Consider the following 15516-nt stretch of genomic DNA (forward strand, 5'->3'; position numbering starts at 1 on the left):
GGTCACCTCCATTAAGCGGACGCGGTCACCGTTTGGATTTCCCAAATGACTAATTTTATTGTAAATCACCTCTATTTTTAAACAGGAAGATAAGGGTTAGCGTTGTGATTCATGCGTAGCGTGTCCAGTTTCTTTCGTATATGATCAAACGCAACCTATAAGCATTGTCTGAGTAAAAATACACGTCTCTGTGATGGGTCGGCCGGCTCACACATCAAATTCCTCTTTTAGTACTTTCCGTTGCAGCCAACCACAAGAAAAACTGTCACCTTCAAACTGAATACGACGTCTTATTCAACACAAGGGGAAAATTCAGTTACGGTCGTCATCAGCCATTTCGTAATTGTTGATGATGTGCTGTTGATGATGGACGATATTACTGAAAAATCTCTTAGTTAAAGGGGCTAGGTCACGCTATTTTAGGCATTTTCAGCACTGATCGAATGGTCATAGAATTGGCTAAAATATCAAAATAACTGTTCAAAACAAACATTGCCGCCTTTTTGGGTTATAAAATTAACTCAGTTTACGCCATTTGAGGAGAATTTGTTTTCTTGTAATAGTACTGTAATTTTGTTCGGTATTAGAGCTGTCTCTTGTGCAAAAGTTGTGACAAGTCTCTAAAGGTGTCTGTTTTAGAATAAAGTGACGTATCTAAAGATTATGCTAATTTCTGACGAACCGCATACTTGGTTCGGCAATCCGTTGAAAGCGTTGTGAAAAGGCGTTGGAAAAATCATCACAAAACCTTGGGAAAATGTAACAAACCGTTGAAAATTTTTGCGCACCCGTTGAAAGCGTTGCGAAAGCCGTTAAAGCCGTTGGCGAAACCGTTAGCAACCCGTTGGTTCGCCGTTAGTTTTTGCCTGTTTAACACAAAACCGTTAGTGTACGTTTTCGCGTGAGAGGTCACACTGTTTCTCTCTATTTTTCCCGTACAGCATCAGCTAGGTGTCAACTGAATTTGCTTCACATTCCGACACTGTCAGACTGTCCTTTTGAAGTTTATGAGGCAGGAATTATAACCCTTAATTCTGTCTCCTTCCCAATAACTGCTCAAGATCTTAAGACAACTACAACCCAACAACATACACATTTGTATTGAAATACTCAAGGCGAGATATTAGAGTAAATTTATGCTAGCTCTCTCTCTCACACACACACACACAAAAAGAGAAACCATAAGTGTAAATAAGAATCAATTAGGAATACAATTAATTGGGCGACTGACGGAACGCCCTCACTCACACACGCACTCACACACACACGCACGCTCACTCGCCCAATCACCCTCAATTATTGATTGAAAGATCAACCAGCTTACTAAGTGAATGAATACCTGGCTGGTTAAGAATGCAGGCTACAATCAATCAAAACGTCCAAGAAAAACTCTTGTTATCTTGTCTGGTTAGGTCCAATAATGCACTCTGTCTTTAGAGCATAATTATGCATAACGAGGTCGCGGTGTTCAAGGAGTTCAACTCTATTATCTTTTCTGTTGTCTCGGTTGAAAACACGACCTTGCTGGAAAGCAAAGGCAGCCTGTTTACCGATGGCTATTTAGTTCACAAAAAACCATTCTTAAGAGTTTTTGGTTACGTGTAGCCAAGGTTAAAATGAATGCCAACTTGAAAACGTCGGGCCGACGTGAGAGGTGGGAGGTATTTCTTGAAATACTCAAACCTTGCTTGCACTTTCTCTCTATTTTTTTTCCGCACAGCATCAGCTAGGTGCCAACTGAATTTGCTTCACATTGTGACTCAGACAATCCTTTTAAAGTTTATGATGCAGGAATTATAACCTCTAAATCTGTTTCCTTCCAAATCACTGCTCAAGATCTCAGGACAACTACAACCGAAAGACATGTACAATTGTACAGAAATACGTAAAACCTTGCCTGCACTCTCTCGCTCTTTTTTGCGTCCAGCAACATCTACATGCCAATTTGCCTGAAATCCTGACATTGTCAAGCTACCCTTTCAAACTTCATGCGCTTAGTGACTATGTTCCTAAATATCGAGTCTTCTGAAGACTACAGGCTGTAGACTTCCATATAAGGTAATGGACAGGAAATGCTGATAAATATGCAAGAAGATGTATGCGCGCTTCCACTAACAAAACATGTCTTGAAATATTATTTCTCTCTTTTTTGCGTACAGTAATATCTACATGCCATTTTGCTTCAACGGACATTGTCAAACTACAGTCAAAGCTCTATTAAGCGGTCACCTATCAATTTCTCGAAATTGGCTTCCCATATTCACTGTAAATTTGACCTCTGTTAAACGGTCACCTCCATTAAGCGGACGCGGTCACCGTTTGGATTTCCCAAATGACTAATTTTATTGTAAATCACCTCTATTTTTAAACAGGAAGATAAGGGTTAGCGTTGTGATTCATGCGTAGCGTGTCCAGTTTCTTTCGTAGCTGATCAAACGCAACCTATAAGCATTGTCTGAGTAAAAATACACGTCTCTGTGATGGGTCGGCCGGCTCACACATCAAATTCCTCTTTTAGTACTTTCCGTTGCAGCCAACCACAAGAAAAACTGTCACCTTCAAACTGAATACGACGTCTTATTCAACACAAGGGGAAAATTCAGTTACGGTCGTCATCAGCCATTTCGTAATTGTTGATGATGTGCTGTTGATGATGGACGATATTACTGAAAAATCTCTTAGTTAAAGGGGCTAGGTCACGCTATTTTAGGCATTTTCAGCACTGATCGAATGGTCATAGAATTGGCTAAAATATCAAAATAACTGTTCAAAACTATAGAAGAACTCTAACAAAGCACAGGGAAGCCAAGATGGGACATGGATGGACAAAAATGGAGAGGATTGAAATGGATTGAATTTGGGTAAATTTGAAAAACGTCGGCCCACCTTTTTTCAAATCTATATCAGTCTATATCAAAATGTCATTGGCAAAGCTTGGAAATCATTCTCAGTTGTTATGTGGCCGTGATTTTGCAAATGAAAGACTCTTGCTCTGCCAATTTGACGTTTAGAGCTCATAATTAACAAAATTAAACAAAATTACCTAAAATAGCGTGACCTAGCCCCTTTAAGCTTGAAGTCCTCAAAACATTCAAATGCTGTTACCACATTTAGCGTTACTGTTGTCGTGAACAATAAAATGTAAATTAGTTTATCGGTATTTAAAGACAGAGAGGTGTATACGCCTAAAACGTCTGGTACGAAGGGAACCTCTGTTTAGGGATATGCGCATAAAACAGATATGAAAGGTTTGAGAGTTTGCTACGGCTTTTCGGGTGCGAAAACCTTTTCGGGACCTTTGAGACACGGGCCCCTGCTCAATTTCTGCGAGTTTGATTTTAGAAAACCTCTGTTACGCGGTCACCTGGCTATTTCCCGAGGGTGACCGCTTAATAGGGGTTTGACTGTACTCTTTCAAACTTTATGAGGTCGGTGAATATGATCCTAAATTTTGAGTGTCTTCTGTAGACTTCATTATATCGTAATGGACAGGAGCTGACGAAAACAGAAAAAGGGCTCATAAATATGCAAGAAAGATGTATGCGCGCTCTAGTCACAAAACATGTCTTGAAATACCATTTTCTTTTTTTGCGTACAGCAACAACCAACATCTACATGCCAATTTGCTTCAAATTCTGACAATGTCAAACTACCCAATCAAATTTTATGCGGTGAATATGATCCCAAATCTTATTTGCTTTCCAATCACAAAACCTGTCTTGAAATACTCACCAATTTCAACTTGCACTTCAAGTCGACCAGGTCGGAGCAGAGCATCGTCAATTAGGTCCCTTCTGTTTGTCATGCCTTGTTTTCAAAGCAAGAAAGATCATCAAAGTTCTACACTTAACCATTGAAAACAATTACAGGATATAGTGTCCGGTTAAGCCAATTGTTTCTAGTATTTGTATCAATGACGTATGTGCAATAAGCAGGTTGCTATGGAAACAGGACGGAGTAATTTTGTTTGCGTGCGTACTGAGCAAAAAAGCGTACTAACTTTTTTCATGACATTTCGTAATTTGTGGTCACTCGTGGTGTTTTGAAAATTCTCAAATAGCATTAGTCTACGGCACTCGCAATTTTGAGTACTTTAACATCATCACTCGTGCCCACAAATCAGGAAATGCACTCGCGTTCATACCAATATACTAATCCCTTGCCGAGACTTTATATAGATATTATAATAGACCGCGAATCTAACAGTTGTTTGTTTTTAGTTGTTTTTAACGAAAGACATCAGTGCACTGGAAAAGGTTCAACGTAACGCAGCACGGTTCTGTTCGCAGAGCTATAATAGAACGCAAGTGTTACAGACATGATTAATGACTTTGGGTGGGATATGCCAGAAATGAGAAGAAAACAGTTTGGGTTTGCATTTATGTATAAATTAACTCATGGTCTTATTGATATTTATAGCCGAAAATACTTAATTCAGCATTCCGAGAATCGCATGAGGGGAGGCCATCAACTTAAATTTCGCGTGTCGCATATGCAAATATTTTTGCATTTTCCGCGAACTATCTCTGACTGGAAGTGTCTCCCTGAGGCTATTGTATCATCAAGTTCATTAGAGTGTTTTACGTTTAATTTATCAGCTTTTCTTAAGTAATATACTTATCTATTATTATTTTATATTATTTTACGGTTGGTGTAAAGTCTTAGCGATTTTTGCCGACCAAATATACGTAGACGTAGATGTTTTAGGAAAACAACGATGAAAATCAACTAACCATGCTGTTTCTGTGATTATTACGAATGTAACACTCGCTTGAAATCTCGCATCGGAGTGCGAAACTTACAGATAGTGAGTCGCCTGATTGAAGACAATTAACTTGTTAAGTTTGCACGGTTCATATCCCATGAGAGGTGGCCTAATATTATCATAAATCTAATAATCTACCAACAAACTCACCAATGAGGAGAACATTATTGAGTTGCTCGACACCATCAATCTACAACCGATCAACAAAATGAAATTAAAACAATTTTGGACGAATAAGAAACAAAACAACGCGAATATCAAAAACGGAAGGCTTTTCCAGAAACATGAAGTCGTAGACAATGGATACTACTTAACCAACAGATTCAAAACGAGGTGAAGGCCCGGGCTACTCAAGCAAAAATGAAAGAAACAAAAAACTTGAAACAACATACCTTCGCGAGCAGCTGATTTACAACCGAATCTTGTACGCCAGTGCCTCCTGACTAAGACAAGGAGAACAAAAAATTTCTAGTCATCAAATTTGTCTTTTACTTTAATTAATGGACTCGTCTTAGATGACTTACGCATCTGTTTTATGCACCAAATGGGCTGTAAGTATAAGTCCACACCTTGAAAGTTGGTTTGTTTACTGAATTTCAAATTTAAAAGAAAAAAATCTGAGGTTTTCTCCAGCCCAAAGTAGAGTATATAATCTTGAGACTCCTCAGTTTCGGAGAACAAAAGAGCTTTTCTTCAAATCGACAATACTAACACCGCTAACACCATCATCGAAGCTAAGGCAGAAGTTGTACACACTGCACGCGTGCATGTCCTATCGTTTATTTTAGCACGCGAAAAACAAGGTTGGCCTAAGATTAGAAGTCGGCTCTCCTCGCAAGATAGTCTAAACTTCTACCAGTTGAGAAACACGTTCGCAGAACTGATTCCCGCTAAAAGTTCGCATTGCTAAAAATCGCTTGGTCATTGCAAAAAGGAGATAAAAAGAGCACCTCACAGTACTTACATTGTACATGTATCTTGATTTACAAACAGCATCAAACTCATCAAAGATGATAAGATGTAACCCACTGTTGTCTCCGAACTAAATAACAGAGATTAAGGCGAGATATTAGAGTAAACTTATGCTGTTGTAGCTCTCTCTCTCTCACACACACAAAGAGAGAAACATACGTGTAAATAAGATTAAATTAGGAAAACAATCAACTGGGTCACTGACTGACTGGGCGTCCGCCACATTTACATATTGACAACGTCTTCGCATCAAGCCAATATAAATTAAATAAATTAGAATATCAAAAAAAAAAAAAAAAAAACACTTGCAAATTATACATAGTGATATATTACAAATTCAAATGATAAAATAATTGCTTAATAAATATAAAATACATATATACAAATGAATAAGAAAACAACAAATTAGTTATTTCTAATAGCTAAGAAGCAGAGATCTTTAAATAACGAAAAAATTGTACTAGTGCGAATACCACTCGATAGAGAGTTCTAATCCCTTATTGTCCTCGGATAAAAAGCAATTGGCTTGAATAAATGAATCATTAGAAAATGATCTGGTAAAACGCTGTTAAGGTAAAAAATAATTAGATATAGACAATGCAATCAAATTATTAACCGCTAAATAAAATATATTCAATCGATGGGCTTTATGTCTATCCTCTAAAAGATCTAAATCCAATGACTGTCGCGTTTCTGTAACGGAAGAGGTTCTGTTATAGACTCTTTTGATAAATCTGGCTGCACGCCGCTCGACGGCTTCAATTGAAGCAATCTGTTCTTGTCTATATGGGTCCCACACAGCGGTAGCATACTCTAATTTTGGTCTAATAATGGTTACATAAGCTAAACGCTTTGTACTTTCAGAACAAGGGTAAAGGTTGCGCCTTACAAAACCAAGAGACTTATTTGCTTTGACTACAATATTTTCCACATGAGAATTCCATCTTAGGTCGTTAGATAACATAACTCCCAGATAAGGATGGTTGTTCACGGGAGACAGCTTTTGGCCATCGATGTAATAATACATCCTAGCTATCCTCATATAGTATGACATTTAGTCACATTAAACTGCATTTGCCATGTCTTGCTCCAAGATACTAATTTGTTAATATCATTCTGTAGGATATCACTGTCATTCACGGTGTTGATTGATCTGTATAAAATTGCATCATCAGCAAATAGTCTCAAGGTACTATCTAAATCAGTTCTCATGAATATCATTTATAAATAATAAAAACATGAGAGGGCCCAAAACTGTACCCTCTGGTACTCCTGAAATGACCCTAACCAAACTAGAACCTTCACCATCCACCACAACACGCTGAAATCTCTCTGTAAGCCACGAATTAATCCAAGCAAGAGTTTTTCCAAGAATCCCATAATAATTCAATTTTGAGAGTAATCTCTGGTGGGGAACCTTATCGAAGGCCTTGCTGAAGTTAAAAATCTGTAGATCAACTTCAGATCCCTCATCCAAATTCTTTGCTAGGTCTTCAATAGTGAGCAGGAGTTGCGTTTCGCACGAATGATTCTTTCTAAAGCCATGTTGTTCAGAATACAAGATGTTATTATGCTCCAAATGCTGCATAATGCTGCGATCGATGACATTCTCCATCACTTTACACAAGGCTACAGTTAGAGATACTGGTCTGTAATTATTAGGGTCTTGTTTAGCGCCTTTCTTAAAAATTGGTTCAACATCAGCTTTACACTAATCTGCAGGAAGCTGACTTAAAGTATAAGACTGATTAAACAGAAAACATACTCCTTCAGCCATTTCAGGAGCAGTATCCTTGATGAGTCGAGTAGGGATATTATCTGGACCATTTGCCTTTTTGCAGTCAAGGTTCTGAAGGAGCTTTTTAATTCCCTCAAAATCAAAAATTATTGGATCCATTCCAGTTGTACCACAAGAGGCTGCATTGGGAATGGATGATAAATCTTCCTGTGTAAATACTTGTTGAAATTGAGCATTTAGAGTTTCAGCTTTACCAAGACTATCGACTTTAATTCCTGTATCACTCATTAGGGGAGGAATGCCAATCTGATCTTGTCTCTTAGCCTTTATATAAGACCAAAACTTCTTGGGTTTATCTTTAGGTTCAATATCCAGTGTTGCTGCTTGTATATAATCATCTTGAGCCTTGTGTAATTTCCCATTCAAGTGTTTTTGAAATTGACGATATGTCTGCTTGTCAACTCACACACGCACGCACGCACTCACTCACTCGCCCACCCAATCAGCTTCAATAAATGAGTGAGAGATAAACTAGCTTACCAAGTGAATGAATACCTGGCTGGTTAAGAATGTTGGTTATAATCAATCTAAACGTCCAGGTAACGACGAATTCTTCTTATCAAGTTCCCCCTATGTGTGCTGCTGATTTTCCTAGTCTGCTTAGGTCCAATGCACTCTGTATTTAGAGTATAATTATGAATGACGACGTTACGGCCAGGTGTGGACTTTTTTAATGAGTTTAGCTCTATTATCTTTTCTTTTGTCTCGGTTGAAAAGCATGACCGCTAATCACATTCTTCAATCGATTTTTATCTCACTGCGGTGACTCAGATGCAATTTAAGAACGAAAAGGTCACTGAAAATTGATTTAGGTATGGGTCGGACTTGGGAAAAGTTTTAATCTTTGCCGGCTAAAAAACCACAAAAATTTGAAACCGCAACCGGAAAGGAAAACTTTTAGACAGAAACGGCGAGTCGCACTAGGGAGATAATTGTCAGTAACCAGATACTGGATACCACGTCGTTTACTCATGTGCTTTCGAAGGAAATGATATCAATCGCAGTCTAAAAAGAAACAAGAATGCGTCCCGTGGAAGGAGTGCTCATAGTTATTACGGTGATTCTCCTTCTGTTCATTCAGCTTAACCTACAGCAGTTTGTTGTCTTTCGCTTGATATACGAACGATGGGCAGAGGAATGTTTTACTGTTTGAACTGCGGCCATGATCAGAGAAAGACATCGACGTCGACGAAGGATAGCTCGATCGCCATATGCCTGGTCAGTTCCCCGCCCGGTAGAGTCGTGGTTTGATCTACACTACTACAACATAACAGTACCAGGGGAATTTTTTCGTCAGCAACTTCGAGTCACAAGAACTTCATTTAACCGTAGTTTAAACCGCGAACTAGAACTGAACTTCCCGCGCGTATCGTTTTTCATGCTACGCTGACAAGCGTTGACAAGTTACCGCTGTGATTCCCATTGTTTGGCTCGAAAATCTGCCTGCCCCACCCAAGCACTACGGCGTATTTGATGTTTTGCCGATTCGCAAAGTTTTTGCCGAAGCCAAAAACCTGAGGTCGCACTAGGCAAAGGCCCGCGATGACAGATTTCAATCGCCAAGTAAACAAATTCCGGCAAAGATATGCCAAGTGCGACCCATGCCTTAGTAAATTTATGGTCAAATTAAAGGGATAAGGCAGGGGTCGCACTAACGCTTTTGGTGTTTACATTGGACATAAAATCTGTCATTGCGTGCCTGCGACAAGTGCGACCCTTTTGTCGCGACTAGATATAACTATGCCCGAAGGACCTAAAGATCAAAAAAGCCGATGTCCTGCCTTGTCTAATGGCCTTAAAATAACATTTTTATGTTTTTCTTCGGCCGCAATGTCAATCAAATCTGAAATACCGGCAAAAATCGAACACATGTGCACAGCTAGCTACAGTGAAACCTCGATTTAACAAAGTCGCTGGGGACCGGCCAAATTTGCTCGTTGTAAAAAGCTCTTTTTGAGCGTGAAATATTAAGAGTTGACAGTCCGGTTTCAAATATCAGGTGCGGTTACACTCACCATGGTAAATGCCATTTCCCATGGTAAATTATCCCACGGTGCCTCACACTTGGGTTTTAGTATACCGTGTTAACTAGGGGTCACACGTTACGAAGATTACCGAGGTAAAAGGAAATCTCACGCAATTCATTGGCGGGAAATTTAATCACAACTTCATCAGCATAGCGATTGGCTCTTGTACCTCGGGCATCAAAACACCCTTCCAACTTCCCACGTTAAATGTCATGGGCGCTTCCACTGATCTTTTTGACGTATCCATGGATATTTAACACGGGAAATTTACCTCGGGAAGCGTCGGTCACACTACTAAATACAGTTTCCCGTGGTAAAAAGGCAATTTACCACGGTAAAAGTGCCCCGTGTAACCGCACCTATCATTTATGTCCCACACGTGCGACCTCCAAGACTCCCGTGGCGTAAATGTCGTGACATATTTGTGGGACAACATATGACGCAACATAAAAAAAAATAAGGCCACAGTGCGACCCCTCCCTAATTCGCATGATACTACCCTTCTACGGGGGGACGATCTTAACCGCCAAACTGTTGCTATGGACCCCTTCAAATAGTCATTTTTCGAGTCCCTTTAACTCTACATTTATCCTTTTTTGCCAAGTGTGTTCTATTTAACATTTCTTCGTCTGGTTCGACTCACAAGCATATTTGGTAAATCATGTAAACAAAGCTGGAAACGCCTAAAAACTCAGCGAGTTCACTACTTTTTTTCACAATTTTCTAACGCAACAGTATGAGAACACTCTAACACAAAATCTGTAGCATGGTTTGTCAAAAATAAATTATGAGTCTTTGATACATTTTTTCAAAAGATCAGTTCCATTTTTTGTCCAAATAGAAATTCCATGCCAAAGTTTACGAAAAATGATGGGACGGTTCCCATTGTTTACTACAGAAGAACTAAAATTACACAACTGAACCTTTTTTTGTTCCTCCTCTGCCTCAGCAAACAGCTTTCTGTGGAGTAAAAGAGAAAACGCTAAGTTCTCTTTGCTTCAGTTGACTTCTACGTTTTCCCATCTTTACTACGTAAAAAAAATAGGCCAGTTTCGTATTCTAACGGCTGGACTGGATCTAGCATGAAATGGAGGCTAATGCGGGCAAATTAATTTGCATTTGAAAAGATTTGCCCGAAATAGCCTCCATTTCATGCTAGATCCAATCAAGCCGTGAAAAAACGGTCTATTCAAGAGAATGGTCTTGGTCGAAAATGATGGTCTTGGTCGAAAATGGTCTATTCAAGAGATGCTAAGAAAAAGCCGCTTTTTATTTACCGGATCCAAAATCTTGTGATTGTGATAATGCAAATGTAAACAAAAAAACCTGTTCCGAAGTGTAATTACCTGACGTTTGCTTCAGATTCACCAACGTATTTATTAAGCACCTCTAAAAGAGAAAAGGGTATTTAAATCACAAGACACTCGGTGATTTTATCGTGTTTCTAAGAAATTACCTAAGTTAAGATTGGCCAATTTAACAGACTGTATTCTAGTACCAACGGGCAAAGGTCCAGAACTGCATGAAATGAAAGATCAATGGTAGCAGGCAGTTCAGCGCTACGCTGATTCGCACAAATAAAGTTCTTAAGCTCCTTGGATACTTTTTTCGGTCCTTTTAGACCGGCCTCTGCTGTCCACACACCACACGGATCAAGGCTTCTAAAGCCTGAAACAACGCTGGGCTGAGCATTTTCGCAGCCTGTTTAACATGGCCTTCACGGTAGACAATGCAGCTCTTGATCGCATCCAAGGGAAGTCTATCCGCGAGGGACTAGATTTACTACCGACGATGGAGGAGATAGAAACGTCTTACTTCCTCGACTAACCGAGACAAGAGATCAGGAACAGACGGAATCTCGTCTCTACATACAAGGCAGATGGACGCATTACATGACGTTCTCCGGAGTATCTGGATTGAAGAGTCGTCGCCAGACGAATTATGTGACGCCTCGATACAAGAACAACTGAGGAAAGCAAATTGAACTGCGGAAATTATCCTTTCCACCATCGGAAAAATATTTGCTTGAACCTTTTTAAAAGGACTTATCTCATTTGCCAAAGACAGTCTACCTGAGGCTCAATGTGGCTTCAGACCAGGAAGAGGAGCAGTTGATATGATCTTTGCAGTGAAGCACCTTCCGGAAAAATGCATCCAGCAAAACAAGCCTCACTACTCAGTGATCATGAACCTAAAATACCTTTTGACACTGGCAACAGGAAGGCTCTGTGGACAGTGCTAGAGCCCGGCATAGGATGCCCACCTAAGTATGTGAACATCGTTAAGCTATTCAAAAATGGCATGACGGACCAAGTGCTTTGTAATGGCGATGATATTGACAGGAACCCTTCGAGTTCGGTAATGGCGTCTGACAAGGCTGCGACTTAGCCCAGGTGCTTCATAGAAGTTGATAAACTTTTGCAAATACCTTATCATCTTCGACAATGACGGAGAACCACTATTTTACATCAAGGTTTGCCTGCGTTTCAAGGAGTGCTTTAACATTTTAATTCGATGACAAAAAATATAAATTGTAAAAAAAAAACACCTTTGTCCATGCTGTAGCCTGCGTAGCTGGCGGTATTGTTGGTGCGAGAGACAAATTAAGGAGCAGGGAAGCCGCGTGGAGAATGGGGAATACCACAGCGCCCCTTCCCATTCTCCACGCGGCTTCCCCGCTCGTTAATAGACCATTTTCGAATTCTCACGGTTGGACTGGATCTAGCATGAAATGGAGGCTAATGCGGGGAAATCTTTTCAAATGAAAATTAATTTGCCCGCATAAGCCTCCATTTCATGCTAGATCCAGTTCAACCGTTAGAATACGAAAGTGGCCTATTTACTTCTTGTGCGACGCTGGCTATTCATGCTGAAAAACACAACACCTTCTCGTTCCTTCCTTAGATTTATTATCGTCAAACAATATGAACATTACAAAATAAATATACATGTAACTTCTGTATGCTCCATGAGACGGCTTCAGGATATAATTAGCAATATTCTTTATACACAGTGATTACTTCGAATAGTTTTTTTAAGATCTGGTTCTGCAAGAGTAAGCTGAAAAACGTCCTATGTTCATGTAGATACAAAATATCACATTTAAAATGTACTGTACTTACCTGGCCCACTAATTATCTTCGGTTCTCGAGTGTTTAACATCTTTCCAATCTGCCGCGCCATTAGAGTCTTGCCAGTTCCTGATGTAAAAACAAAAAAGCACATTAAATATCTGTCTCAAAAAACATAGATCTTTCACAAAAGACGATTTCAAACTTCTTTTGCCTCGTTAACATGCTTTTCTACTTAAGCGAAGCTTGAATTGACCTTCCCTGTTAGCAGAAGCCTGTTTTCTTTTGTTTCAGCCCGGCTGATAGCAAAGAGGAAAAGTGACATTCACCTTTGGGTGGAAATTAGCCGCATGATGTATACCGGTAGTTATTTAGTGTGTACTCTCGTTAAAAAACAGCGGAATTACTGTAGTGTAGGAAGAATGCACAGGCTACAGCGGCCTTAAGCTCTGATCAACAAACATTAAAGGGAACCAGTTAATCTTCAACATGTCCTCCAAGATCACATTTACGTTGTGACCCACAGTACATGAAAAGGTCTTTCTCCCTGCTGGTCAACCCGGCAACTAAAAAAGAAATGAGATCTTTACAAGCAAGAAGGATTGACCCAAATCAAATTTACCTGGTGGTCCAAACAACAAAATTCCCTTAACATGTTTCAATCCTAAAAAAGAAAAAGAAAAAAGACTTTGTAACATACTGTCTAACAAGGATTTTTGTACTGGATTCATATCGAAAGCCAAACTAATGCACATGCAGACAGTATTCAAATTAGAAGTTCATTTGACAAAATGTCCAACCCCAAGGGCCCTTAGGTGCATGGAATTAAACCTCATGCCAACATTGTGCTTAAACTACATGTAGAGTTGTAGGTCTACAGAAATGGTCATTTATGACCATCTGACCATTTTGCAAAAACTGAAAAGGATCTAGAATGTAGCAGCTCGGTTGGTAACAGGTACACGTAACACGCACCACTTACCACATAACACCCATACTTAAGAATATACATTGGTTGCCAATAGAGGAAAGGATCAACTTCAAGGTACATGTACTACTGATAGTATACAAGACACTAAACGAGCAGTCCCCTGAATACTTGGAACCAACAATTAAAGAATACCATCCATCACCCACTCTACGGTCGTCATCTCGTTCTCTGTTATGTATACCATCACATAAATCTAAGACCTACGGTGGCCGTTCTTTTTCTAATGCGGCACCACAATTGTGGAATGCAATCCATCGAGGCATTGAAGAATCAGAAACTACAGAAACAATTAAATGTCGGCTCAAAACATTTACGTTCACTTTGTGAATATTACAATTATGCGCACTATATGAATACTATATGAACATAATTATATGTACTTTGTACTTTTTATATATTTACTTTTTAATATTTTATAGTAGATTCTTATACTAAACATAAATTAGATAATCATTTCCATTTATATTGTAAGCTTATTGCGATTATAAATGATTACGAAGTTCGTTTGTTATTATTATTATTATTATTATTATTATTATTATTATTATTATTACGTGTTTTCTCCAACAAATGCTCTACGTTCTTAGAAATGATGAATGACATTAGCATTGACAAAACGCAACAACACTATATAATCAAAAAAATTATAAGTCTAGCCATTAGAGCAACATATTTTATATTCTGTCGTAGAAATAAGACTTGGGATAGCCCAGACTTAATAAAACTGTAGTATATAAATATAAATTTTTTTTCTATTCATTTGTAAATACAGTATACAAGTATATCACTCAATTTCAAGTAGCCAGTTGTTAATTGCCTATACGTAGAGAGATTTACAACTGTATTCGAAGACAAAGTTTCCATTATTATTATTATTATTATTATTATTATTATTATTAGTATTATTATTATTATTATTATTATTATTATTATTATTATTATTATTATTATTTCGTTCGTTCACACGATATGTTGTTAACGTGGTTTGTAAACTAAGCATCAAGCCACGACCTATGGCCTTAGGTGTCTAGTGTTCTTCTCAAGATTCTTGCCATTCCCAACAAGGACGCTTTTTGTAGTAATAACGTGCAATCTAGTCCAATTTTCTTCAACGATGTTTTCAAATTTTTGCTGAACGTCTTTTAGATGGTTCACTCATGTTGAAGCATCTCATTACTATTCTATTAACCTCCTTGTTCCATGTAGTTCTAGCAGTAGTTTGATGACGACCTGACGTAGGCTGCTGTTCCCCCACCACCCTGCTGGGCGAGGCCCTTTCTCTCAAAGTTCCAGTCCAATTTACGCCGTTTTCTCTACATGTGTTATTTTCCATTTTCATCAGTTATGAGAAGGTTTAGCATCACCCTAAAGCAGGAATTTTTAATTTTGGAGTTTCCCAACCCCTACGTAGGATACCAGTAATTGTTAATGAGCCCCACCTACCTATTATTATTATTATTATTATTATTATTATTATTATTATTATTATTATTATTATTATTATTATTATTAAATAGACCTCTTTAGCCAAGTTCTTTTGTTTTCCCATTTTGGGTCCTGTTAATTGTACTTTCAAGAATCGTTTGCTTCAAAGTTTGCAAGTGGCACACTGGCATGAAGGGAGTGCATACTCTAATAGTCAAGCCCGGAGGGGAAGGGGGGGGGAAGGGGGGGGGGGGGGGTTGAAGGGTTCTTCCTATAATGGGCTAATAATAGGGATGTGCCGCTCGATGGGAGTTTTGAGGGTAAAAAAATTCTGGCTAGTGGGATTTCAAAATGGAAAGATTCGCGATAAAAAAAACTTGTTACAGAACCAACTGTAGCGCTGTTGATTTAATATCTACTAGTCGCATTATATTCCGTTTTGAAATTACAATTAAAAGGCTTTATGT

The 15516-nt window shown here is 38.8% G+C and overlaps 1 protein-coding gene across 1 annotated transcript in view; it reads right to left on the minus strand.

The window, feature by feature from the left end:
• Nucleotides 1-15516, minus strand: part of LOC138056350 (vesicle-fusing ATPase-like) — a 63199-nt gene that overhangs the window by 34363 nt on the left and 13320 nt on the right. Inside the window, exons 12-19 of the mRNA XM_068902129.1 lie at nt 13256-13297; nt 12685-12762; nt 10909-10951; nt 10486-10522; nt 5730-5807; nt 5158-5208; nt 4916-4955; nt 3733-3807 (exon numbers count right to left, since the gene is read on the minus strand). Coding sequence (XP_068758230.1) covers nt 3733-3807; nt 4916-4955; nt 5158-5208; nt 5730-5807; nt 10486-10522; nt 10909-10951; nt 12685-12762; nt 13256-13297 — 444 coding nt within the window. The remainder of the gene's footprint in view (nt 1-3732; nt 3808-4915; nt 4956-5157; nt 5209-5729; nt 5808-10485; nt 10523-10908; nt 10952-12684; nt 12763-13255; nt 13298-15516) is intronic.

This window comes from Montipora capricornis, chromosome 7 (assembly GCF_036669925.1).
Source record: "Montipora capricornis isolate CH-2021 chromosome 7, ASM3666992v2, whole genome shotgun sequence".
NCBI classification, from domain to species: domain Eukaryota; kingdom Metazoa; phylum Cnidaria; class Anthozoa; order Scleractinia; family Acroporidae; genus Montipora; species Montipora capricornis.